Raw genomic sequence first — 27,780 nt, 5'->3', positions numbered from 1 at the left:
GCAGTACATTTTGATGGGAATTGTTGTTGAACAATGTGCCTATAAATTATATCATTTCAATAAACTTCTTGCATTGATTCTTACACTGATGTCATGAACGCGACCGAGCCCGAGCAAGCGGAGCGAGCGAGGGGGGAGGATGTGGAGGGTCCCAACCCCCTCCCACGGTTAGAACTGAAATTGCATTTTGATTGTTGTAACTGGTGCAATTTGATGCATGTTTTGCTTGTTTATCGACTGAAACAGTCACTTGTTTGAGGTAGCACTATATTTTGATGAGATTATTATTGAACAATTTGCCTCTAAAATGTATCATCCAAATAAACTTCCTGTTTTAATATTTACACTGAATATCATGAACGCGGCCAAGCAAGAGCGAGAGGAGTGAGCGAGGGGGATGATGTGGGAGGGAGTGTCCCCTCCCACGGTGAGCACTTTTTGCATTTTGATGTTGTAAATAGTGCAATTTGATGCAAGTTTATTTAGACTTGAAACAGTCCCACTTGTTTAAGGTATCAGTACATTTTGAAGTAAATTGTTATTGAACAATTTGCCTATAAATCATGGTATAATCTAAAAAAAATTCTAGTAATAATTCTTACACTGATGTCATGAACGCGATCGAGCCCGAGCAAGCGGAACGAGCAAGGGGGGAGGTTGTGGGAGGGAGTTTGTCCCCCAATGAATGACGGTGTGAAACGACAAATTACTGCAGCAATATCAGGAGAATGGCATAACGACTACATGCGAGCGAGCGGAGCGAGCGAGCTTGAAATTTTGACATTTTACAGTCCCAAAACTGCCGTTTGTAGCCATATTTTTTTGATTTGGAAATTAGGGGGGGGGCGCACCGGGCGCAACTGCTGGCAATTACAGGCAACAACATCAGGTGAATGGCATAACAATTAAATGCGAGCGAGCGAAGAGAGCTGAGCTCGAAAATTGTGACATTTTACAGTCCCAAAACTGCCATTGGAGCCATATTTTGCGCAACTGCCGGCAATTACTGGCAGCAACATCAGGAGAATTGCATAACAATTAAATGCGAGCGAGCGGAGCGATCGAGCTTGAAAATTTTGACATTTTACAGTAAAAAAAACCTCTGCCGTTTGTAGCTATACTTTTTCGCTTTTTAATTTAAGGGGGGGGGGGCACATCGGCGCAACTGCCGGCAATTACTGGTAGCAATATCAGGAGAGCATAACGATTACATGCGAGCGAGCGGAACGAGCGAGCTCGAAATTTTACATTTTACAGTCCAAAAACTGCCGTTCTTAGCCATATCTTTTCGCTTTGGAAATTAAGGGGGGGGGCAACGGCGGACTGCTGCCAATTACTGGCAGCAACATCAGGTGATTGCATAACGATAAATGCGAGTGAGCGAAGAGAGCGAGCTTGCAAATTTTACATTTACAGTAAAAAACTACCGTTTGTAGCTATATTTTTTCGCTTTGGAATTAAGGGGGGGGGGGCGCACCGGGCGCAACTGCTGACAATTACTGGCAGTAACATCAGAAGAATTGCATAAAGATTAAATGCGAGCGAGCTTGAAATTTTGACATTTTACAGTCCCAAAACTGCCGTTTGAAGCTATATCTGTTTTTTGCTTTAGAAATAAGGGGGACGCACCGGCACAACTGTTGGCAATTACTGGCAGCAATATCAAGAGAATTTAGATGCGAGCGAGCGGAGCGAGCGAGCTTGAAAATTGTGACATTAAATTTACAGTCCCCAAACTGCCGTTTGTAGGTATATTTTTCGCTTTGGAAATTAAGGGGGGGGGGGGGGCGCACCGGGCGCAACTGCCGGCAATTACTGGCAGCAACTTCAGGAGAATGCATTACGACTAAATGCGAGCGAGCGGAGCGAGCGAGCTTGAAATTTTGACATTTTACAGTCCAAAAACTGCCGTTTGAAGCTATATTTTTTCGCTTTGGAAATTAAGAGGGGGGGGGGGGACGCCCGATGCGTCCCTCCCCCTGGATCCGCCACTGGTAGTCAAGGGTGTCGGTTTATGTCCATGACTGGGGGAGGTATGACCAGCGAGGTGGCGTCGAAGTAACCAAGCGGGGAAGGATGTCCAAAATCTGCACTTTAGAGCATCCCCTGCTCCGTATCGTACGGATGTACAGTACGGTCGATAAAACAGAATACTAGTAGATATGTATAAAATCATTGCTGCCAGAACCAGGGGTGCGAATTGTTTTTGCCCACGAATTTTTTATTTCTTTTTTTTTGGTCCCTGGTGCAGAATATAAAAAAAAATATAAAGAATAATTATTTAGCGTCCGGCGTTGAGGTCGCTCGCAGACTGATTTTTTTTTTTTTTTTTTTTAAGGATCTGAAGGGGGGTGCGTTCGCACCCAACGCACCCCCCCTGGTGACGCCCATGCCAAATCTATTAAGTCGACATGGCGACGATCACACTCGCCAGTCATATGTCGATATGTGTCATGTCGACATACATACACTTTTTATTGTCAACTTGACAATAATAAAGTGTCCTCGTGCATGTCGACAGTACACATTTCGGTATTAAGTTGTGACTTGGCGAGTGTGATGTCGCCATGTCCACATAATAAACATGGGCGTCACCAGGGGGGGTGCGTTGGGTGCGAACGCACCCCCCTTCAGATCCTTAAAAAAAAAAAAAAAAAAAATCAGTCTGCGAGCGACCTCAACGCCGGACGCTAAATAATTATTCTTTTATATTTTTTTTTATATTCTGCACCAGGGACCAAAAAAAAGAAATAAAAAATTCGTGGGCAAAAACAATTCGCACCCCTGGTTCTGGCAGCAATGATTTTATACATATCTACTAGTATTCTGTTTTATCGACCGTACTGTACATCCGTACGATACGGAGCAGGGGATGCTCTAAAGTGCAGATTTTGGACATCCTTCCCCCGCTTGGTTACTTCGACGCCACCTCGCTGGTCATACCTCCCCCAGTCATGGACATAAACCGACACCCTTGACTACCAGTGGCGGATCCAGGGGAGGACGCATCGGGCGTCCCCCCCCCCCCCCTCTTAATTTCCAAAGCGAAAAAATATAGCTTCAAACGGCAGTTTTTTGGACTGTAAAATGTCAAAATTTCCAAGCTCGCTCGCTCCGCTCGCTCGCATTTAGTCGTAATGCCATTCTCCTGAAGTTGCTGCCAGTAATTGCCGGCAGTTGCGCCCGGTGCGCCCCCCCCCCCCCCTTAATTTCCAAAGCGAAAAATATACCTACAAACGGCAGTTTGGGGACTGTAAAAATGTCACAATTTTCAAGCTCGCTCGCTCCGCTCGCTCGCATCTAAATTCTCTTGATATTGCTGCCAGTAATTGCCAACAGTTGTGCCCGGTGCGTCCCCCTTAATTTCTAAAGCAAAAAACAGATATAGCTTCAAACGGCAGTTTTGGGACTGTAAAATGTCAAAATTTCAAGCTCGCTCGCATTTAATCTTTATGCAATTCTTCTGATGTTACTGCCAGTAATTGTCAGCAGTTGCGCCCGGTGCGCCCCCCCCCCTTAATTTCCAAAGCGAAAAAATATAGCTACAAACGGTAGTTTTTTACTGTAAAATGTAAAATTTGCAAGCTCGCTCTCTTCGCTCACTCGCATTTAATCGTTATGCAATTCACCTGATGTTGCTGCCAGTAATTGGCAGCAGTTCCGCCCGTTGCCCCCCCCCTTAATTTCCAAAGCGAAAAGATATGGCTAAGAACGGCAGTTTTTGGACTGTAAAATGTAAAATTTCGAGCTCGCTCGTTCCGCTCGCTCGCATGTAATCGTTATGCTCTCCTGATATTGCTACCAGTAATTGCCGGCAGTTGCGCCCGATGTGCCCCCCCCCCCTTAAATTAAAAAGCGAAAAAGTATAGCTACAAACGGCAGAGGTTTTTTTTACTGTAAAATGTCAAAATTTTCAAGCTCGATCGCTCCGCTCGCTCGCATTTAATTGTTATGCAATTCTCCTGATGTTGCTGCCAGTAATTGCCGGCAGTTGCGCAAAATATGGCTCCAAATGGCAGTTTTGGGACTGTAAAATGTCACAATTTTCGAGCTCGCTCTCTTCGCTCGCTCGCATTTAATTGTTATGCCATTCACCTGATGTTGTTGCCTGTAATTGCCAGCAGTTGCGCCCGGTGCGCCCCCCCCCCCCCCCCCTAATTTCCAAATCAAAAAAATATGGCTACAAACGGCAGTTTTGGGACTGTAAAATGTCAAAATTTTCAAGCTCGCTCGCTCCGCTCGCTCGCATGTAGTCGTTATGCCATTCTCCTGATATTGCTGCCAGTAATTTGTCGTTTCACACCGTCATTCCATTGGGGGACAACTCCCTCCCACAACCTCCCCCCTTGCTCGTTCCGCTTGCTCGGGCTCGATCGCGTTCATGACATCAGTGTAAGAATTATTACTAGAATTTTTTTTAGATTATACCATGATTTATAGGCAAATTGTTCAATAACAATTTACTTCAAAATGTACTGATACCTTAAACAAGTGGGACTGTTTCAAGTCTAAATAAACTTGCATCAAATTGCACTATTTACAACATCAAAATGCAAAAAGTGCTCACCGTGGGAGGGGGACACTCCCTCCCACATCATCCCCCTCGCTCACTCCTCTCGCTCTTGCTTGGCCGCGTTCATGATATTCAGTGTAAATATTAAAACAGGAAGTTTATTTGGATGATACTATTTTAGAGGCAAATTGTTCAATAATAATCTTCATCAAAATATAGTGCTACCTCAAACAAGTGGGACAGTTTCAAGTCGATAAAACAAGCAAAACATGCATCAAATTGCACCAGTTACAACATCAAAATGCAATTTCAGTTCTAACCGTGGGAGGGGGTTGGGACCCTCCCACATCCTCCCCCCTCGCTCGCTCCGCTTGCTCGGGCTCGGTCGCGTTCATGACATCAGTGTAAGAATCAATGCAAGAAGTTTATTGAAATGATATAATTTATAGGCACATTGTTCAACAACAATTCCCATCAAAATGTACTGCTACCTTAAACAAGTGGGACTGTTTCAAGTCGATGAAAACACGCAAAAAGCCTGCATCAAATTGCACTATTTACAACATCAAAATGCAAAAAGTTCTCACCGTGGGAGGGGGACAACATGCACTTCCACACCCTCCCCCCCCCCCCTTGCTCGCTCCCTCGCATACTAACACCCCCCCCCCCCCACCAAGATGAAATCCTAGATACGCAGGTGCCCTTTCCCTGCTTGGCTTCCCTCAAAAAACCGTAAAAGTCTAGGGATTGAGAGCTTCCTATGTTCCAAATGTCTGTCCAAAAAATCTCGTTACATTTAGTGTCAAAACGCACCCCCCTTGAAAAAAAGCTGGTGACGCCCCTGCTTAAAACACTTGTTAAGTTGTTTTTTGTTTTTTGTTTTTAAAGTCGACTCAGAAAATGATGTCGACATACACTTTTGAGGAAGTTCACTTGGCGAGATCGCCAAGTTTCATATCTTGACGCTTGGCGTCATGATAAAGAATATAAAGTCGACTTGAAAAGATAAGTACATGTATTTAGCCGTGTTGTCAGGTCGAGTTATGAGTATAATGGCGCTTAGAATCATCCGTGACAATCAGACGCACCCAAAGAGATTTGGAAAAACGGGGGGGGGGGGGGGGAGGCGCCTGTGTGAACTCAGTAACACACAGCAGGATTCTCTGGTATTCGGCCCCAGGCCCCTCGCAGCCCTCCCCCACCCTCCACAAGATCAGAACGATACCCCTACCCCCGGCACATTATTACAGCTCCTGCATCCGTGACTATAACGTGTCTTGTGGCTGATTCGATGTATATCATATCTAAAGAGTAACGAGAGATTACCGAGCTTATAGTGCCAAGGTCCTATGTTGGAAGAGATGAAATTTTCCTACGACCCACTCATCAGGGGTTGATGATCTTCTAGTATCAAAAGCAGTGACAGTCCAGCATTGTAAGATCGATCAGCTGGTCTCGCGCTTTCTCATCACCACTTACATATACAATCGACTTTTAGGTCTATACATCACAAATTCGACCTGCATGATAATCTGAAGAAAAAAAATGGGCCTATTATCGTTTACTTTCAAATGATTGCGCCAAACCCTGATAACAGTTATAGCAAAACGATGTTTTGCATGCGTGCATTTAGGTTAAATGTTTATAAGATGAGTGCATGGATGACCTCTTGATTTCGACAGGGTTATAATATAGCGATACACTCCGGAAATACGTAGTAAATAAAAGCATAAATTATCAGAAATTAACGCAGGGGTCTCGGTGGCATTATATTATATGGCCTACTTAAGGACATTACAGACAATTTAATTCATATTATGTTTACCTTAGTTACATTATTGATCGTTGTCGTGTATAAATTTGAAGAATTTATCATGGTCCTACATACCGCAGGCAAACATACTCTGAAAACCCCCAAACATAATGCATTGACAAGGATGATGACATGTAGGCTAATTATCATTATAGCGATATGATTCAGAAACCACTTATATAGTATATGAAATGTTATATAAGAGCATACTGTGAAATATACTCCCCAATCTTCTTTTTTTAAGGGAGTTATCAGGGGTGTATCGAGGATATTTTCTGGGGGGTCGTAATCAAAAATTTTGGACCTTTACCTTTGCGAGGGAGCAGAGCGACCGGGCGGGGGGGGGGGGGGGGGGAGCGGGGTGCCCCCCCCCCCCCCCCCTCCCACGGTAGCGAGTATTTTTAATTTTAAATCTTGAAATGGGGCCATTTGGTGCATACAAAAGTGACTTTTTCGGCATGGCAGTGCGGCTTAGAAGAAATACATGGCATATTAAAACTAAGTTACGAAATTTACGAGGTTTTTGACAATTTGCTGGAACACCACCTGGTCACTTATTTTCCTGTTGTATATAGGGTAAAAAGCCCTCGAAAAACCAAAATGTCTTTTACAAAAAGTGGACCTTTTGAAAATTGGGGGGGGGGGGGGGGGGTCGTACGACCCTCCCGAGCCCCCTTGCATACACCCATGGTTATTATCTTCCGCGCATGTAGGTTTGAGATTAATTTCTCATTTTAAACGTCGTCTTGTTTTTTATCTAGGCTTGTCGGTGGACAAGATTGGATCCGAGCAGGAAAGCATGTTGTGACGCTTTTGATAGAAACGGGTGCACGAATTCATTAACGAGCGATGAATGTCCATGTGTAGTAGGTCCATTGTACCCCTAAAGAGATTTTTCTCACTATCTAAGCTCTTTGGTAGACCACCTGTACACCAAAGAGGAGATTGATTCATTACGTACACTACATTGATGTATTGTTTGCTGTGAGAATGTCTTTTCGCCATGTACCCATCACCCATGCTCTTTGTGTTTGCTGCCCTCAACCTTCGGAAGTTGTACAGCTCATGCATGTTGTTGCGCACAAAATACTAAGTAATTGTGCATTTTGTAAGTTGTTGCTGTTGATTAACATCATCATCGCTGCGCTAATTTAAGAAGAGTAAATTTAGCATCTCTTTTTGTATTTATTTATCTCGAGCTCGAAGTTTAATCTCGAACGAAAGTCAAAGGAAAGCGAGCTCCACACTGCACCCGTGTCGCCCTCATCTCACCACCAGCCGCAGCCGGCCGTCGCGCCCGTCCACGCCATCCCAGCTGCTGGCGCTAGCGCGGCCTAGCCAGTTCTCTAGACTGTCAGTCGAGGCTGCACTGCTGTCCCGCCCGCAACAGCAGGAGAACTTCGCAGGGAAGCTGAACCAACATTCAACAACCAATTCATCAACTACCCAATAGGTACGTCTTGCCTGGCTTTCGTCGTTACCTACATTCCTTGACGACAATCCCGGAGTTTACCTCATTGACTTTCTGTAAGACTGAGAGAGTGACATTAACTTATGAGACATTGACATTGTGACTTGAGCGAAATGTGAGACGTGTCAAATTTACCACGTCAAAAGGGGTATCTTTAAACGATATTCCACTTGGCCCCCTTGGCCTTTTTTGTTGGTCCAGCTTCTGCCAATTGGCATGGTAACCATGCCCAGTCCAAGGCCATGCATGGGACATGTGGACATTCCAAACAGTAATTTACAGCATACAGAGCAGAGTTAACATTTATCGCTTGTTTATCGAATGTATTTTAAATGGAAGATGAACAGAAATGTTAGAAACTGGTAGTGCTATTAAGAAAGACCCAAGACTGCTTGCCATAGAGTCACATCTTGTTTAAAATATTAATCCATTTTCAGTACTGCACACATAGTAAATGAAAAGCTGGAGGGCCTGGACTGTTTCAACTTTCTACCCTTGCGTGAATTTCAGATTATGCCTTTTAGAGAGCTCTGATATTTTGCCTGTACAAGATTAGACTGTACATAGTATTCTGTACATATTGCCTAGATCTACTTCAGCCTATTCTGTTTATTGATTACAATATTTTTTTTTGTCACACAATCAACCCTGTTCCAGCAGTTCACACATTTTATATACACTTGGAGTTTGTTCTATTGTTTCTATATCTTTCTATGAACTAACTATGCACTTACTCAAAAGACTTAGAATACTCAATAATCAGCTTCATTGTTTCCCCCACCTTATCATACACACTCTTTTAAGGTAAAACCTCAGAGAGACGCCATGGCAAACTCACTGCTGCCAAAGACCTGGATGGACAGGATCCCGGTGATATTTGTCCTTATTGAACTCTGCCTTGAGGTGACCTTTGAGCTGTGCATCGTCTTCCCAAGACTCTTTGATTCCTTCTCCCTGGCCTACATCGTCCACTTTGCCTTTGGAGTGTTTTGCTTGTACAACTTCCTCGGCAACTTTTACCTGTGCATGGCCACGGACCTGACATCTGGCTCCACAATCCTTCCTGCTGTGTTGCAGCCCGAGTGGCACTACTGCCCCGTCTGCTTGCTGAACCAGCCTCCAAGATCGTCCCACTGCCACACATGTGGGAGGTGCATCTTGAAGCGGGACCACCACTGCATGTTCACAGGGAAGTGCGTCGGCTACAACAATCACCGCTACTACATGATGTTGCTCGTCTACTTTTTCCTCGGCTCCATGTTCGCCAACTACCTGAACATGGACTACATGTACGAGGTGATACACACCCTAAACTGGAAGGCTGTCATGGCCTTCATAACACCTGTGATTGGTTGGCTGATGGGACTGACAGAGACTCTCTCTTTTCTCACCTGTTTCCAGTGCAGCACATGTATTCTCTCCTTTGTGTTATCCATAGTTCTCATCTACTACCACGGGGCTCTCATCGCTTACGGCCAGAGCACGAGGGAGTGGAGAAAGGGAATCCGAGGTTACAATCGCGGCTGGAAGCAGAACTTTCTGGAGGTGTTTGGAACCAGATGGTACCTTGTTTGGCTATCACCGTGGATATCATCACCCCTGCCTGGAGATGGTATCCACTTTTTGAAAAAGATCAACGTGGAGAATGTTAAGGACATGTAAATATCTTGAAAGTACTTCTTTAGATTCTCAATCAAGTTTTGAAATATGTAGAGTTACGTTTGTACTGAAGAGTATTGATAAGTTTGTACACATTATCCTATCTAGTTTAAAATCACCTTTAAATACAATTTGTAGTTCCAGTAGTCATTTGATTAGTACTTTGTTTATTAGAATGAAAAACTGTTCTATCACTTTGATAGCTTCTGTTGTCATCATCTAGTACTACCCAGATGAAATATTTTCCTTGAGTGTCCTATATCTGTCTCCGGTAGGATTTGTAAAAATGTAAAACATGATTTGTGCATACCATCTTATGTAAAAAAAGAGAAAAAAAATGCATTATCCCAGTTTAAGAGAGAATGTTGTAATTTCATACCCTTGAGATGATACATGGCACTCCTGTTGTAGAAGACATGTGTTTGCAAGTTTTTAACTTGGCAAATATCAGCTAACTCACAAAATTTAAACTAAATCTACCACCAAATATATATGCGGCATGTTCAGTATTGGTAATTGTCATGAATGTAGAACATAAAATATATAGAACAGAAGAGGAATGGGGAATGTGATATATTGTATGCTGGTCAAATTTGTTCTGGCATACTCTGGAACAATGATATTAAACCATGATTCCCAAGGTTGCAAAACAGAAACCAATGCTATGCCCGTGCTATCTTTTGATACACAATGACTGCTTCCACTCAGGGGAATAGTGTGCCAAATTTTCAAAGCCCCCTGTCCCAAGACATTATAAATTTGTTTTGATTTCCGTCCATCCGAACATGCAGGTACTATGTTCGCCTTTTCAAATGCAGTGCTACATTTGGCTGTACTTGCAAAAGACATGTTGTAATCATGTAAAACAGAAGGCAAGTTACTGTATGTGCACATGAGACATTTCATTTTTACTCAGCTGTGAAATAAAAAGTGTGCAATACTTCTGTCAACAGCTTTCAGAAATCTTTGCTTTTAATACAAATATAAGATTGTGTCACAGTTTGGCGCATCGGAACAAGAGGACATCCTCTGTACTTATATGTATTTGAAGTATTTACAGTATGATGTGTTCGGTATAAAGTAAGTTGTTACTTTCATAGCTTGCTGCATTTTATGTTGATCATGGATGTGAGGATTCAGGATGGATGAACTAGATGGTACCTAACAGCATATGTTCAACTCAGTGGTTAGTAACACTACATGTTCCATTGCCAATTGGATGTAGGATATAGTACAGTGAACCTCCGTTATAATGAAGTCCTGGGGACCAGCAGTTTTCTTTGGTTGTATCAAACTTTCATTACAACCAAACCAAAAAAAAAAAAAAAAAGTGGATAAGGATGCAGCCTAAATTTTTACTTTGTTGTAACCGGAATTTTGTTATGTAAGGTATCGTTATAACGGGAGTGCACTGTAATGTCATCTATGGTGGCTACAAAAGGAAAATCTTGATATCAGAGAACTCTGTTGCATTCTGTGCATGGATTTGTTTCATGAACAGGTTGAATTCCTATCATTCTAATTGATTTCAAAAGTCTTCTGAAATGTAAAGTATTATCATAACTAAATTGTTTTGTACTCATGATATGTATGTTGACAGTAACCAAGTTTAGATGAAATTTGATATTTTCCAACCTAGATTTAGACATCTCTAAGAGATATGACTTTGTATGATCTCTACATTTTCTATGTACTTACACTGTAGGTTGGTAGATGTTTACCAGTATGCATTGCAATACTTGTTCGTTGTGTGTGGTAGAAAAGACATGCTGTGATGTACATTGTAGAAGCCAGGTATATAGTTTTATGGTCAAGAAATGAACCTTACCTTTTGCAATAAAATTTCATTATGTCAGCTTAAAGAGGAATGAAACCCAAGTATACATGTGGATTGCTTAAATGCAGCAGTATCAGTAGAACGCATTAGTGAAAATTTGAGGAAAATTGGACAATCTTCTCAAAAGTTGTGAATTGTAAAAGTTTTGGTGCAGCCATGACTGGATGAGAAGACTACTACAGTATGTGACATCACATACAAGTACATTGTACATGTACATGTATGAAGAATGATACAAAGAAAATATAGAGAAAATTCAATATATTTTCACTATTCTAGCATAACAAACAAGCATTGTAACTCTTTCAGAAAGCAGTGCCGGGGGAATAGTATTACCCTCAACATTCAGTAACAAGTCAAGGGAATGTGTACTTTTCTTTTTTTTTTTTAAAGGGGAAAAAAAATCAGTGTACTTACATATACATGTACAAATGTAGCCTACAAAGACTCCTTTGGTCATACAGTGTATTTTCATTTCTCCTCCTGAAGAGATTTAAGTTTGTTTTGTGTGATATGCAATATTTGCAATGCAGTACTGTAGCTTGTGTTCAAAATAAATGTACGGTACTGGTAAAAGTGTGGAATTTGTGTTGAGATTGATCCGTACCAGTTTATACAAAGTACAATAGTACCGTTACTATTGTGAAATCTGCAGTTCACATTTGTGCTAAACTTGATGATTTTATTAAAATGTTTTATAATTGAACCATTTGTTGTCATGTACATGTATATTTGTGTTGCCACTTGGTTGATGCAATCATGGATTAGTTGTGTTAAATAATAATACAGCTCAAACTTTATACGAGAGTTGATATATTGTAGTTTTGGGATACATTTTCTGTTTTCATGGAATTTGTGTGTGTGAGTGTGTGTGTGTGTGTATGTGTGTGTGTGTGTGCATTTAAATGTGACCAGCATCTTCCCAACAGTTTTAGTGGGTTCAGTCATGAAATGGTGTACAAATAGAGCATTGGATGTTATGATGGATTGAATGTGAAGTGCATTTCCAAATACAAGAGTAAGTTTAATTGGATGGTATAGTTTTGGTTGAGATGGTAATTCAGGTTATAAATCTTTGTGAAATAATTAGAAATTATGTATATGAAATATTAAAAAGCATTAATTCAAGAGGAATTCATCTTTTTTTTTTAATTGGTTTGAAATGGCTGAGATATCAAGTATATGGCAAAACAAAGTTATCCTACAGTAGTAGATTATTAGGACCTCAACGTTTTTTTTGTATCTTGGCCATTTCAAAGTCAATATTATTCAAATAAATTTGAATTCCTTTTAGAATTGTATGCCCTTTGATACAATTTCTATATAATTTCTAATTATTTCACAAAGAGTTACAACCTGAATCCCCATTCTCAATCAAAACTATACCATCCCTAATTAAAGTGAACAAGATGACACTGCTTCTGATTATGGATTCTAAACCTTACTGCAACATCATGGATGGAATGTGTGAGTTTGTGGTTTATAATCTATAAACATTAAAAGTTGTAATGCTACATTATCAGACTCACTTGGTGTTTCAACAAGATACTGTACGAGCTGAAATTTTCGCATACACATATTTTCGCGAATTGCTACTTGGAGGACATTTTCGCGTGTTGTAAATTTCGCGGTGGCGAGGGTCTAACTGAACTTAGTTATTTGCGCGTTGTTATTTTCGTGTTGTTATTTTCGCGGTTCAAAGGCGATTCGTGAAATTCGCGAAAATTTCAGCTCGTACAGTACTGTTTATCCTTGACACGATACATTCACAGACAAATACGCACTCAACTCTAAAAACACTGCACATCCTCAACGGATACAATGCATACACCTTCCTCATTATAAATGTATTCTTGCAACATCATTCTACTTAATGACCAGCTATTCAGAAATCTTGCTTTTCATTTCTTTTATTCATATTCAATGGTGGGTAACTTCTCATCCGTCTTGAAATTCAGGTGAGGTGAATCAATTTGACAGGGTAAGAGACAGAGCAATAAAAGCTGAACTGGGTCACAGCTCAAAATTCCCACTATTTTCTTTATATTTGCTTTGTACCTGTACATTATCAGGCAAATGGATACAGGTACATCTGCATTCAAAATCCTTGCATAAATATACATTTTAGCTTGCATTCAACACCTGTTACTCCTGCACTGCAAGACCTGTTTCCTTCCTGTAAGAGGGACCAGTGTGCCCAAACAGAAAATAAAATGAAAACAAATGCAAAATATCCTCTGCTCATCATAGCAAAGGCACAGCATACTTTAATAATTACGCTGTATCTCCTTTCATCCAACAATTGCATTTGTTGACAAATATTTCACATTCAAGTGTAACAACAACTCGAAGTGAATAGCTCCTTCATGGCGAAAACCACCACATCATACCATACACTGTAGGTCTTGTGAGACTGAATATCAAAATCAGTAATACATGTACCATAAACATCTTTGAACAGGCAAAACAACACAATACTTATGTCTGTGATACATAGAATTTAAGACATTGAAGAGGACTCAGTTTATGGCAAACTGATTTTCACAATACACAGTATTGCTCCATTCGTGGAACATATGTGTATTTGCAACATTACTGTACCTGCAGTTTGAAATGGTGAAATGATTTTAATAGACTGAAGTATAAGAAAACTTACAACAACTAAAATGAGATATTGAGGCTGGCGTAACTTCCTCATCAGTTCTTAGTTATCTAACTTACAGTAAATCAAGTATGCACAAGTGTACATTGTACAACATATAACTTATTTCTCATACAGGGTATAGTACTATAATCACAGTATGTGACAATTTATGGGATTTTCATTGCAATACAGTGTAGATGTTAAACTCGTCCTGATTCAAACATGAAGCTCAAACACCGAGGTAAAACAATGTTTTGATGTGATTTGATATGTTTCAATTGCATATGCATTAAACTTTACAACACACAAGATAGCAGCAAAATAAACATTCTTGTTCATAAGCAATCACTGCATAATTCCAACTGCATAATGATGCTGACTACCTCTATCATACATCTACCTGCAATAAAAGATAGTACATTTGTTTTAATGATATGGACTGCTTTTTGGGGCATTGTTGATTTCATTGCCATATATGATCTCAACTCAAAGGGGCAATATTAACAATGCCCTGAGTAAAAGCTGTCTATCATATATGTTATTTACCCTGTGTGAATACTTTACAGAACACACTTGGCCCATCGCAATCGCACGTGTCCCTAGTTCACACATCAGGCACTGCCATAGATGTTTGTGTAAGGATCACATCGGACAATGGCTACCTCAGGCACTATGGACGACAGGCAAACATTTACTGTATAAACTGTTATTTTTGTGAGTGTTACATTTTGTCAATTTCACAAATCACTGTTGGACAGCGAAATTAACAACTAGCGAAGGTACTACCGTAGTGCACATACAATAGCCTCGGTGTCAATTTGCAAAAACAACAAAATGACTGTGACTTTGCCATTAGAAAAAATATCTGTGTGTAAAAATGGCAGCTTAAATACAGTAGCCCATTTGCTTCATACACCAAACACATATCTGCTTATGTACCACACATGCACCAAAAAGAGGGCAGTCTGGGTGCTTTAAGGTCTGTTTGACAAGTGTGCACTACAGGGCCCCATTTCATAAAGAGTTGATTTGATGACAACTCTTTGCTGGAATGACAATTGTCATGGTAACGACAAGAATACAGCTTCCTGATTGGCTGTTTGCTGTGGGAAGTTGTCATTCCAGCAAGAGTTGTCATCCTAACATCTTTTATGAAATGGGGCCCAGAAGTACACTAGTGTATAAGGGCAGTTTGGGTGCTACGTACCTGTACACAGCAATTTTTTGGGTGCGGATAATTTTACCTGAATTACAATTGAGGATTCATCAGGTAAGGTACATTGTAAAAGTTGTACATGATGTCAAATATGAACACATCTGTTCACAACTCAGCAAAACAAGCAAGAGGTCTCGCAAGAAATCTATGCAAACCATTTCATCAGCTTCTTTGAATTCTATCATGTACAGTATATCTGTAGGTCTAGCATCAAGGTATAATCTATATCTTATTCATCTCATGTTTCACCCCAACACACAAGCCCTATACAAATCATTCAAAATGGCTTAATTTGCTGCATCAAATATCTTCACAATCATATTGTTAGTAATCACTTATACACATTCTATTTCACTTCCATCATGATGGACATATTCATTTGAACCCTAAACATTAATAAAAAATGAATGAATAAAAGTGTAACCAACTGAAGAAAAGCACCAGGACTTCGGAAGCTAACATTTTAATGTTCAGCTCTTGATGCACATACATTGTACCATGATCTGCAATGATTGCAATGATTGCATGAATTGATGTGAACAAGTGAAATCCATACAATTACAAAGTACTCTGAGCCATTGAAACAATTGAAACATGAGGAGCACAGATAAACTGTAGATGTACAATGTATATTTTAATAGTATGTACCGTGTACAATGTACATTTTAATTTTATTGTGTGGCTAAAATGTTGCTCAGCTTTAAACGTGTGCACACAACACAATCAGTGCTTAGCAATTTTGCTGGCCATACACCCTCAAGGATTTTTTAAAGAAAACAAGATAACATACCGGTAACATAATTTAATGTAACACTTCAGTTGTTGGACATGCACAAGTTTAAAAGCTTAGATATCACTTCTGATTTCTGCAGGTATCATGAATCTTACAATTCCTATAGTATATTATACTTGGAGTCAAAACAATTGATACAAGACAAAAATGTATTAATTTATTATCCTGTATAGCTATTTTGCTATTCCTTTTCCCATACATCTCCATACTGGTTCACCATCTTGCTCCTGTTTCTTGCCCCTAGAGAGAATTCATCCTGAGGGGGTGGCTGCCTCTTTGCCCGGATTCGCTGTTGCTCTGGTTGTGCCAGCGGAGGCATTGTTGAATCAGCTGGCTGGGAAGGAGTTTGCTTCGGCTGGTAGTGGCCTGGTAGGACTTGGGTGTATTGCTGAGAATTCTTCTCCCTGCTGCGTCTTCTCAGCTCATCATAGGTCATGGTCATCTCTGGTTTAGAGGTGTCCTTTTCTTCCATCACTGGAAGGTCAGAGGTGAAAGAATCATCCATTCCCTTCACATGGCTGGTGTCAATGTCCATGTTGAGATGGTTGTCCGGAGTCCCACTCCACGGCCTGTCATACCGATATCCACTGTCTGACTGCCGCTCATCTCCTTCAGATGGCTCCCCGCTGTAGCCAGAGATTGACAAACCTCCAAACCCTGCTTCTGATGGCATCCCCCCTTTGCCTCTCCTGATCATGTCTGCAAAAGGCGAATTCTCAAGCTTCAGGAATTTGTTTCGACACTGGCCAACATACAACATCTTGCCAATGACGTAGCCACATACGGAAGCAAACATCACTTTTGGAACTGATCCAAAGCGTTTGCTGGCGTTTAGAGCCCCTCTCTGGACAAGAAAATGGGTCGATATTCCTGCCGCCGAGGCAAGAGGGAAGGCACGATACCAAAAGCTCTCAAAACGACACTCTCTGAGCGCCTGCTGCTCCTCTTCAGTAAACTGATAGCGTCCATCTTTCATTCGTTCTCTGATCCTTGGATCTTGCATTTGCGTCTCAGAGGCCATGATTACCACAGCAATGAAGCCCTTTTAAAGCCAGATGAACTCCCGAGGCGAGAAGATCGTTGGACTTCAGCGATTCTACACAGCACTACACACCCTACAAGGTTTTCAATAGGGTAGGACTATTGATGAGTTGCACAATACGAGTCAACTGGGTAAACAGTTCTGGCAATTTGAGCTGAGTAATGACTTGCAGCTAGTCAAAACAAGATCCGACGAAAACTACAGGAACTGGAGTTTTCTTGGCTTTGACTATTTTATTTTTTTAGAATGATTATTTGTTTCCAGTCACGATGCACATTTTTCAAAGGTCGCACGTAGAACTGCGCTGGAGCTGGATCCGCTAGATGCAGGCAAGGCAGGAGGTGGAGGGGCCAGTACGTAGAACCATGGAGGTAGAAGTGATTCTACCTCCATACGGTAGAACCGAATGGGTACACGGAGCCGTGGTGCGGAGCGCCCCCCCCCCCCCCCCCCCCCCCCGGGCGAAAGGGATCAAAACGAAACCCCTCCTAGTAATGCGAGGGGATATCCCCTCCATCACGAGGGAGATTCCGCATTTTCATAACTGAAATTCAGCAATATGGTGCACACTTTGGGTGATATATTTGGACAGTTTTCTGTCAAAAAAGCAAGAAAATTGTCCTCATCTCAGGAATTATGGATGGGGGATCCCCTTTTGCCCCCCCCCCCCAATATTTCAGGGGGCACCTCCTGCCCTCCCAGGATTGACGCCCCCTGCTGGCCACACCCTTCCCCTGCTTAACCGCTGCGCTTAGATATCAGATTTTCAGTGGTCAAATAAATGATAAAGTCGATCATACAGAAAATGAAGAATAAATTATAAGGGCCTGATAAGCAGTGGCCGATGTGTGTGTGGGGGGGGGGGGGGGCACCGGGCACAGCCCCTTTGATTCTTCTTGAAATAGAAATAAAAGAAATAGAATGGGGGAAAAATGAAAAGAGGCGCGTGCACCCCCCTTCGATTGAAGTGGCACCAGAAAATTGTTGTGTAGGCCTTTTCTCTCTCTCTCTCTCTTTTTTTTTTTTTTTTTTTTGCTTGTCAGCTGATTAACTGTGGCACAAGAAGAATATTTCTGCGCCCCTCCTTTTTCATGGCATTCTTGGATCCGCCCCTGAATAAGGACTGGCATTGAAGTGGATACGACAATCACATTATGTATAATCATTGCCTGAAATAAGATGTAGCCCTATATTCCATGAGGCCAATACGATTCTGGTGAGAGCAATTAACGTATAATCCCCCAAAGTTGCTGGTTCGTATTAATTTTCATTACAGTGTTAACATTAGACATATAGAACGAACTCAAATTGGGGGGGGGGGGGGGGGGGAATGTGATATTACATGAATTTCACTTCTTTATGAAAGGTATACAAAACCCTCCACCAATGATAATTGTTCCTAACAAACAGTAGGCCTATACATGTAGTTAAGTGTATATTCCCCGTGCCGTTTGAAAGAGAAAAGTAAAGCGCTTTTACATTTATGCCAGAAAAGTGAAAATATGGTGGATTTTCTTTGTTCTATTATAAGTGTGTCACAAAAAGCATGCATGTATGACTGGCGTATGAAGAACTGTTGTAGTCTTCTCACCCACCCAGGCGACGGCTGCACGGAAACTCATAACTTTTGAACAGATTATCCGATTTTCCTCCAACTTTCACTGACTTTTTCTATATATAATATAGGCTATATTGCTGCTTTCCCTTATTCACGTAGGCCTATATTGGGCGTCATTCTCAACGTCACTCACATCCATTTCAACTTATAGGCTCCAGGGGCGTCACCAGCTTTTTTTCAAGGAGGGTGCGTTTTGACCCTAATGTAACGAGATTTTTTTTTTTTGACAGACATTGGAATATAGGAAGCTCTCAATCCCTAGACTTTTACTGTTTTTGAGGGAAACCAAGCGGGAAAGGGCACCGGCGTAGCTAGGATTTCATCTTGGGGGGGGGGGGGGGGGGAGGGGGGGGGGAGAGTGTGGAAGTGCCTGTTGTCCCCCCCCCCCCCCCCCCCCCCCACGGTGAGAACTTTTTGCATTTTGATGTTGTAAATGGTGCAATTTGATGCAGGCTTTTTGCGTGTTTTTATCGACTTCAAACAGTCCCACTTGTTTAGGTAGCAGTACATTTTGATGAAATTGTTGTTGAACAATGTGCCTATAAACTATATCATTTCAATAAACTTCTTGTATTGATTCTTACACTGATGTCATGAACGCGACCGAGCCCGAGCAAGCGGAGAGAGCGAGGGGGATTGGATGCATGTTTGCTTGTTTTTATCGACTTGAAACAGTCCCACTTGTTTAAAGTAAAGCAGTATATTTTGATGTAGATTAATATCGAACAATTTGCCTATAAAATAGTAATAATCCAAATAAACGTCCTGTTTTAATATTTACACTGAATATCATGAACGCGGCCAAGCAAGAGCGAGAGGAGTGAGCGAGGGGGAGGATGTGGGAGAGAGTGTCCCCCTCCCACGGTGAGCACTTTTTCATTTTGATGTTGTAGATGGTGCAATTTGATGCAGGTATTTTGCGTGTTTTATCGACTTGAAACAGTCCCACTTGTTTAGGTATCAGTACATTTTGAAGTAAATTGTTATTGAACAATTTGCCTATAAATGGTATAATTCAAATGAACTTCTAGTAATAATTCTTACACTGATGTCATGAACGCGACCGAGCCCGAACAAGCGGAACGATTAAGGGGGGAGGTTGTGGGAGGGGGTTGTCTCCCTATAAATGGATTATGGAATGACGGTGTGAAACGACAAATTACTGGCAGCAATATCGGGAGAATGGCTTAACGATTACATGCGAGCGAGCGGAGCGAGCGAGCTTTAAAATTTTGACATTTTACAGTCCCAAAACTGCCGTTTGTAGCCATATTATTTTTTTTTGCTTTGGAAATTAAGGGGGGGGGGGGGCGCACCGGGCGCAACTGCTGGCAATTACTGGCAGCAACATCAGGTGAATGGCATAACGATTAAATGCGAGTAAGCTAGGAGAGCGAGCTTGAAAATTTTGACATTTTACAGTAAAAAAATTATCATTTGGAGCTATATTTTTTCGCTCTGGAAATAAAGGGGGGCGCACCGGGCGCAACTGCCAGCAATTACTGGCAGCAAAATCAGGAGAAAGCATAACGATTAAATGCGAGCGAGCGGAGCGAGCGAGCTTGAATATTTTGACATTTTACAGTAAAACAAAAAAAAAAAAAAAAAAAACCCTGCCGTTTGTTGCTATATATTTTCGCTTTAGAAGTTAAGGGGGGGGGCGCATCGGGCGCAACTCCTAGTAATTACTGGCAGCAATATCAGGAGAGCATAACGATTACATGCGATCGAGCTTGAAAATTTTACATGTTACAGTCCAAAAGCTGCCGTTCTTAGCCGTATTTTTTGGCTTTGGAAATCAAGGGAGGGGGCGCAACGGGCGGTACTGCTGGCAATTACTGGCAGCAACATCAGGTGAATTGCATAACGATTAATGCGAGCGAGCTTGAAAATTTTGCATTTTACAGTCCAAAAACTGCCGTTCTTAGCCATATTTATTTTTGGCTTTGGAAATTAAGGGGGGGTGGAGCGCATGCCACCGGGCGCAACTGCTGGCAATTACTGGCAGCAATATCAGGAGAATTTAAATGCGAGCGAGCGGAGCGAGCGAGCTTGAAAATTGTGACATTTTACAGTCCAAAAACTGCCGTTTGTAGCTTTATATATATATATATATATATATATATGTTTTTTTTCTTTTTTTCAGTAAGGGGGGGGGGGGCGCACCGGGTGGAGCTGCCGGCAATTACTGGCAGCAACTTCAGGAGAATGGCATTACGACTAAATGCCAGCGAGCGGAGCGAGCGAGCTTGAAATTTTGACATTTTACAGTCCAAAAACTGCCGTTTGAAGCTATACTTTTTCGCTTTGGAAATTAAGAGGGGGCGGGGGGGGGGGACGCCCGGTGCGCCCCTCCCCCTGGATCCGCCACTGGTAGTCAAGGGTGTCGGTTTATGTTCATGACTGGGGGAGGTATGACCAGCGAGGTGGCGTCGAAGTGACCAAGCATGGGAAGGATGTCCAAAATCTATCTAAATAGTAAACACTGTATAGAATACACTTGTATACTAGTAGATATGTATGAAATCAGTGCTGCCAGAACCAGGGGTGCGAATTGTTTTTGCTCACGATTTTTTTGTTTTTTGTTTTTTTTTGTTCCCGATGCAAAATTTCAAAAAAAAATTTAAATAGATAAAAAATAATTATCATTTAGGGTCCGGCGTTGAGGTCGCTTGCAGACTGATTTTTTTTTTTTTTTTTTTTTTTTTTTTTTTTAAGGGTCTGAACGGGGGTGCGTTCGCACCCAACGCACCCCCCCCCCCCCTGGTGACGCCCATGGGCTCGCGGGGTTTTCATAGCCATTACTTGTTCAAACACTTTTTTCCTTGATGTTGATTGATTTCATTAATAATTATAATTCATGAATCATCCCATTTTGGGTGTAACATGAACAAAAACAATACAAATACAATTCAAAACCCAAACAAATCCATTTTTCAATTTATACTGCAAATAATCTCTCTTCAACATAAATAACTCGATTATGCATCAATCCTACTGATAATAATTCCTTCAGGAGAAAGTATAATGATGTAACTAATGCTCACTTACAAGAGCATAAATTATACATAAAAAATACATTATACAAATCTAGAATGAAATCATTCATTCAAAAAACAACAACAACCAACCCTTCCACTCCCAACCAAAAACACACACTATGTACACACACACACACACACACACACACACACACACACACACACAAACACACACACACACACATACATACACCCCACGTGTATGCATTACATGCAGTAGGCCCACACATAAATATTCATACACATAAATATTCATACCACCTGGTCAACAAACACCCTAAACAATGAGTTCACGGCCATAACTGAAGTAACATTCACCTCATCACACTGATACACAACATAACACTCAACGTACAAACCAAGATTCATCCCAACACAATGCACACCGCACTGCACCGCACGCCCTTCGCACAATTACTTCCCACTCAGTGAGTGGCAAGATTTTCTTTATGTATCTCTTCGTTGAGCCCATTGCACAATTACCCCCACTCAGTGAGTGGCAAGATTTTCTTTATGTATCTCTTTACCTGGGGCCATCATCCTCGTCAAGCTTAGCTTATGATGATGGTCCCCTGCATTTCATTTTTATCATTTCCTATTGCTTCCTTTCATATATGATATTCGTTCTTGAAAAAAAAAGAAAAAGAAAATGTATGTAAGATCCAAACGTTACGAATATTAGCTGTGTAAATGACTATGTAAGTATTTTGTTGATTTGTTGATTTGTATTGATTTTGAAATGCAGAAATAAAAACTGAACTGAACTGAACTGAACTGAACATACAATACGCATGGTACAGTGGCGGATCCAGAGGGGGCGCAACCGGCGCACGCGCCTCCCCCCCCCCCTTTATTTTTCGTTAAAAACAAAAGAAATAAAAAGAAAACAATGAAATGAAACCCGGAAGTGGCACCAGAAATAATTAGTCACGCCCCCCCCCCCCCAATTCCTGGATCCGCCCCTGTGGTAGAATAATGAAGGCCTGCGAGGGTCAGAAACTCTTCCATTTGGTAGGTAAGAGTTCCAGTAGACATGGTTGTATATTATACCAAGAAGGTTCAGGTGGAGGCTTGCACAATGTCCAATCTTATTCCCTTCGATCTTCGATACCATCATGTGCCAGACTGGATATTCCCCACAGATATAGGTATAGACAATGAATTCAAGTAGGCCTATCACAGTCACTGGATAATTACCAGCCAGCCTCTATAATGAAATATAAGTTTTGTTGTTGTTGTTGTTTGCGGTGTGTGTCTGTGTGTGTGTGTGTTTGTATTTGTTTTTGTTTTTGTTTTGTTTTTATGATGGCAATGTATAGTATACTTTTCGCCATATCGCTACTACAAGATGAGCAGCAGATAATGGCAAAGACATTAGTGGGGGCGCGAATAGAAATATATTGCGCAAATATTGCTGAAATAAAAATCAGCCTTATTTTGCTATGACAGGGAGGGTGCACTTTCACAGCATATACAGCTTATAGGGTGTGTACAGTTCTGGTCGAGGTGAAGATTTAGCTTTTAATGTTTTGCGAGATATTCAGAAACTACTCTATGAGATGTCAAAGAGCTTGCAGTTCTAAGGGGTATCAAAAATTTATTCGATGAAAATCGGTTTTGAAATGGCTGAGATATCCAAAAACAAGGTGAAACAAAGATATCCTAATAAAGTTGTGGCATGTCGCCTTTTATTATTAGCACTTTTTTGGATATCCCAGCCATTTGAAAACCAATTTTCATCAAATAAACGTTGAATCCTTCTTAGAATTACATGCTCTTTCATATTTCATAAGAGGCTTTTCATTATCTCACTTATAGAGGAATGTTCAAAACATGAATCCCTACCTCAACCAGTACTGTACATTCCCTTTAAATTTGCACGTAAATATTACACATATTTCTGGATGCGATTGAATTTTGTTTTATATGCTTTATCATTAGGTGAAGTTTCCTTTCATTTTTAGCATATTTACATACAGGCAAAATATACTTGATATCATCGTAGTGTTCAATAAAAAGTGACATTGCGCAGAAAGATGGCAGCATCGCACCTAACCCTGGGGGGCTCCTTATACACAAGATTGGGCTGGTTGCAGTTACATCGAACCATCATCAAAGGCACAAAATAATGTACCTGTGGGATTCTACTGGGCATCCACACAAAATTGACGCTGTTTGAATGATGAATGATTAAAGCCAATTAGACCTCCATCTCTTTCATTGTTCTTGACCGTATAATATCCAGGGACCAGTTTCATAAAAGATTAAACTTATCCAATGGATGGTCTGTAAAAGTAAATACTGTAAAGAAAGAAAGAAAGAAAGAAAGAAAGAAAGAGAGAAAGAAATGAATCAATCAATGAATGAATAAACAAATAAATAAATAAATAAATAAAATAATAAATACATACATACATACATACATACATACATACATACATAAATAAATAAATAAACAAATACGTGAGTAAACAAACAAATAAATAAATGAATAAATGAATAAAAAATGAATAAATAAACAAATAAGTAAATGAATGAATGAATAAATAAATAGATAAATAGATAAATACGCTGGTATCTGGTTAATCTATAAATCCGTGCTTTATATCAAGCCTAAGTGTCTTTATGGAGCACGATCAGAATTGATCTTACGCTAGATTTATTGAGTTATACTATTAATCTGGATAAATCGAGCGAAATCAATCGTAACTTTTTTTTTAATGAAATGAGCTGCAATACCCATACCAGTTTAGATTCTTTGATCTCAACCACTTATCTTTTATCACTCAGCGCTCTAGCGGATCCACAGTATTCTAAAGGAGTTCTGTGAGCGGATCCCATATCAGCGCGGTGATCACTGATCACTACCGACCAGGGAGGCCTGTCAAATTGGCAACGGTTACCAAGCAACAGGCGTCAATATCCGAAGGAAAGTTCTATAAAACACGCATAAAATGATGCTTTCAGCCAATTTGTTACGTTAGATTGGAATGGAGGATGTTTAGAAAAGTTAGAAATCTTAGATGGTAAGTTTCACTGCAGAAAAAAATTCGTATTCCTGTGAAATATTACATTTATGTATGGTCAGTCGTGCTATATCGAATCCGCGAGCGAGTAGACGTGTAGTCCCATACGCTAGGTTATATGTTTGCAAGGCCCAATGTCCCAGCTACGTAAATTCTTCATGCATGCATGTCTCAACTCCAGTTAAGACTCTTCTTCTTCTTCTTCTTCTTCTTCTCGTTCATTCTGCATCCTTCAGTCCTGCAGATTACTGCAGATGACTGTGTGTGTGTGTGTGTGTGTGCAGAAATTGCAGTGGACATTCCTATGTTGACTCAACTCAAGACTCAACAGGGCTTGCCTTTATGGATGGCAGTGTCTGATGTAGTTAGTGGAGGAGCGGAGTGAAAACCATCATTGTCTGGGCTGTCTTGATATGCAATAACCCAATATGCTTTTGTCAGTTTTGTACATAGACTATTCTGGGCAAAAATCGTGGAATTGTTCCCACCGCAGCAGTGCAGTGTGCGTGTTCCCGTGGCGTTAGGCTGCGGCGGGTTAGGTTAGGGTTGTATTTATGGTTTACTTTATTTTAGTCGGGAGACATTTAGGAAGTTCTTCCAATAGTAAAAGGGAGAGAAAAAAGAAGAAAGAACAATGGGGAAAGTATGAAAGCAGGAAGGGTGAAAAATGCTATGGTAGTAGTATGGATTCAGGTATGGAAATCGGTGTTCGGCCCTGCCACTGTCACTGACTGTTTCAATCACATTACACATGTAAACGCCATTCGGTGGGGCCACATTCACAAGTATTATGGTAGGTGTTCAACACACCGACCGGGTCCATATCTACGGACCGCGCTCTATAATGGCATTGCGCGTACAGAAAGAAAATGTACGCATGGGACTACGCGCAACGGTGTTCGATTCTTCACTGGGCTACGCTACCGAGTAATATGAGGCGAAAATAAATAAGTATTCCCTCTAAATTACCGAAATTTAGCAAAATCGAATAAGATTTATTGTGTAACTGCATATAATTAGGCCTACCTTTGCTGACTCGTTGTTAGATGTAGAGTATCCTTCCGTAATAAATTTGACGATTTTGACCGCAAAATTGTCATTATGCCGCTCTCAGCTCAAACTCCACTGCTTGTACGATCGTGCACACACGTTACACATTCTTGACATAATCATTTTGTCGCCCGCTACGACCGTACGAGTTGAAGCAGAAACGAGAAATAAATGTGCAAAAACAAACCGACTCATCTAATTTATTTCAATTACAATGAAAAGTTTCCTAATGAAAATCAATTCAAATTCATCAAACAGTCCTTCAAAAGTAATATCGAAGGATTCAAAATATATCAGAATATTATTGGGGAAAAAAATGACAGCTAGAAAAAAACAGCAGCTTGTCGAAAAAACGCATTTAAGTGCGCTTGATACGTGTTGTCAGGGTGGTCGGTTGAAATGTACAGGGCAACTGAGTGCGGAAAAAATGACACCCCACGCGTTCGAAGCCGCCATCTAGAGCGCGTACCTCAGATCGCATTTTCACTGTGCGCTTGTGAATCCAGAGTATTTTCTCCACACATGACTAAAATTTCAGGCAAATTGTGAGATTTTTCACGTTTCTATTGATAGAAAAACATTAGGTGGTCGGTGTGATGAACACCCAACCATACTATTATTATACAGCTAACAGTACAACACTGTAACCGTGCTTATGTACCCCTGAATGCCACACAGTGCAGTGGGGCTGAATTCACAAGTATAAACAGGCAAGCCGCCATAGTACAGACACTGATGTAACTGAGACAGGCGCAGGCAGTGGTGGGGCCTATTTCACAAGTAGGCCTAGGCCTATCACTATGCCATATTCTGCACGATTTTACCATGTTTTTTTTTGTGTGTGTGTGTGAGTGTGTTCTTTTTTTGTTCTTTTTCCTTTTTTTAGTTTTGGATGTTACTGTCCAGGTCTAACATCAGGGAGGTAAAAATTTTGCAGGCAAAACTGCAGCAGTTCAGAAAATTAGAATTTACTCAAAAAAAAAACAACAACAACAACAAAAAAACAGTGTATGAACACTGTTATTCGATCACCACGCAACACAAGCTATCTGTGTGACAAGTGCCATGGAATTGCACCGGGAGTCAATTTTCTTTTAGTCTCTGTAATCTATCAAGGGTTGTACCAATATGCATGGCACTAATTTACTATTACATTGTATGTTTTAACATTTTTTAACAATATTTTTAATTTGTCTGTTTGCTTGTTTTTTTTACTTTGTTTCATGGTTGTTTATCATGTCACCTGTCTTACCATATTTCTGTAATTTGTTTTCTCTGCTGACTAGATAAGTACCATGACAGAGGCACAGGCGGTCCGTGTTGTGCCCTCAGGGCACATATACAAGCAAATATTTGATGCACAGGTGAGTGTAGTGTGATTAGAAAAAGATCTTTGTTATTCAAGCAGGTACAACTAATTTTCTACCTAAATGCCTTGAAGGATAAAATGGTAAAAATGGACTGAAAAAAAAGAAGAATTTGACTGTGAGCCAGTCCATATCAGTCATTTCGAGAACTTCTGCTGATTTTTCCTTTCCAATCAATTTAGTTTGTCTCAGAGACCTAAAAATACATTCTTTGAAATGTCCAGACAGATCTACATCCTACATGACAAGCTGTCATGACTGTCTGATAAATGACCTCTGATATAAATGACCACTGCTTTCAACAAAACATCACCATATTGCTGTAATATCAGAGCATGAAATGAAAAATTCAAAAAGGTGATAGAGAACTGTCATTGTAGTTCAATTACAAGTGGGGGGGGGGGGGATGGAGGGTGGAAGAAATGTCAGTAGTGCCAATTGCTCAAAAATCCATGCAACTTCATAATTTTCACCAATGTAGGTGCAACTGGTGAAGACCCTGGAGCAGACTGATCATCCCAAGCAGCAGAGTGAGCCCAAGACTACATCCATTCCCCTCGTCCATGAGGACAGAACAGAGATGGGGAAGAGTTTACTCCCCTCACGGCACATCAAATGGCTTGAGAGTCTGCCAAACAACCGCGACACTGAAAATCCTGTGCTGTACAGGTGAGACCAAGAATTAAATGC

The 27,780-nt window shown here is 40.9% G+C and overlaps 3 protein-coding genes across 3 annotated transcripts in view; 2 read left to right on the top strand and 1 right to left on the bottom strand.

The window, feature by feature from the left end:
* Positions 1-8,622: 8,622 nt before the first annotated feature.
* Positions 8,623-11,245, top strand: LOC139744700 (probable palmitoyltransferase ZDHHC24). Its single transcript, XM_071655123.1, has one exon. The coding sequence runs from the start codon at positions 8,623-8,625 to the stop codon at positions 9,457-9,459; it is 837 nt and encodes a 278-aa protein (XP_071511224.1). The 3' UTR covers positions 9,460-11,245.
* Positions 11,246-14,660: 3,415 nt separating this feature from the next.
* Positions 14,661-17,135, bottom strand: LOC139744708 (OCIA domain-containing protein 1-like). The gene has a single exon (XM_071655132.1). It carries the CDS (start codon positions 16,965-16,967, stop codon positions 16,128-16,130), a length of 840 nt encoding a protein of 279 aa, XP_071511233.1. The 5' UTR covers positions 16,968-17,135; the 3' UTR covers positions 14,661-16,127.
* Positions 17,136-24,543: 7,408 nt separating this feature from the next.
* Positions 24,544-27,780, top strand: part of LOC139744707 (coiled-coil domain-containing protein 180-like) — a 49,771-nt gene continuing 46,534 nt past the window's right edge. The window contains exons 1-3 of the mRNA XM_071655131.1: positions 24,544-24,673; positions 27,010-27,087; positions 27,572-27,759. Coding sequence (XP_071511232.1) covers positions 27,019-27,087; positions 27,572-27,759 — 257 coding nt within the window. The 5' untranslated portion in view covers positions 24,544-24,673; positions 27,010-27,018. The remainder of the gene's footprint in view (positions 24,674-27,009; positions 27,088-27,571; positions 27,760-27,780) is intronic.

Source organism: Diadema antillarum, unplaced genomic scaffold, assembly GCF_040938485.1.
Source record: "Diadema antillarum isolate AM-2024a unplaced genomic scaffold, OU_Dant_1.0 seq00001204_RagTag, whole genome shotgun sequence".
Lineage (NCBI taxonomy): Eukaryota > Metazoa > Echinodermata > Echinoidea > Diadematoida > Diadematidae > Diadema > Diadema antillarum.
This window is presented reverse-complemented; position numbering and strand designations above follow the sequence as displayed.

What these genes read in the sequence shown, in the direction of transcription:
- LOC139744708 (XM_071655132.1), bottom strand. Translation starts at nt 16,967, where the DNA reads ATGGCCTCTGAGACGCAAATGCAAGATCCAAGGATCAGAGAACGAATG.
- LOC139744700 (XM_071655123.1), top strand. Translation starts at nt 8,623, where the DNA reads ATGGCAAACTCACTGCTGCCAAAGACCTGGATGGACAGGATCCCGGTG.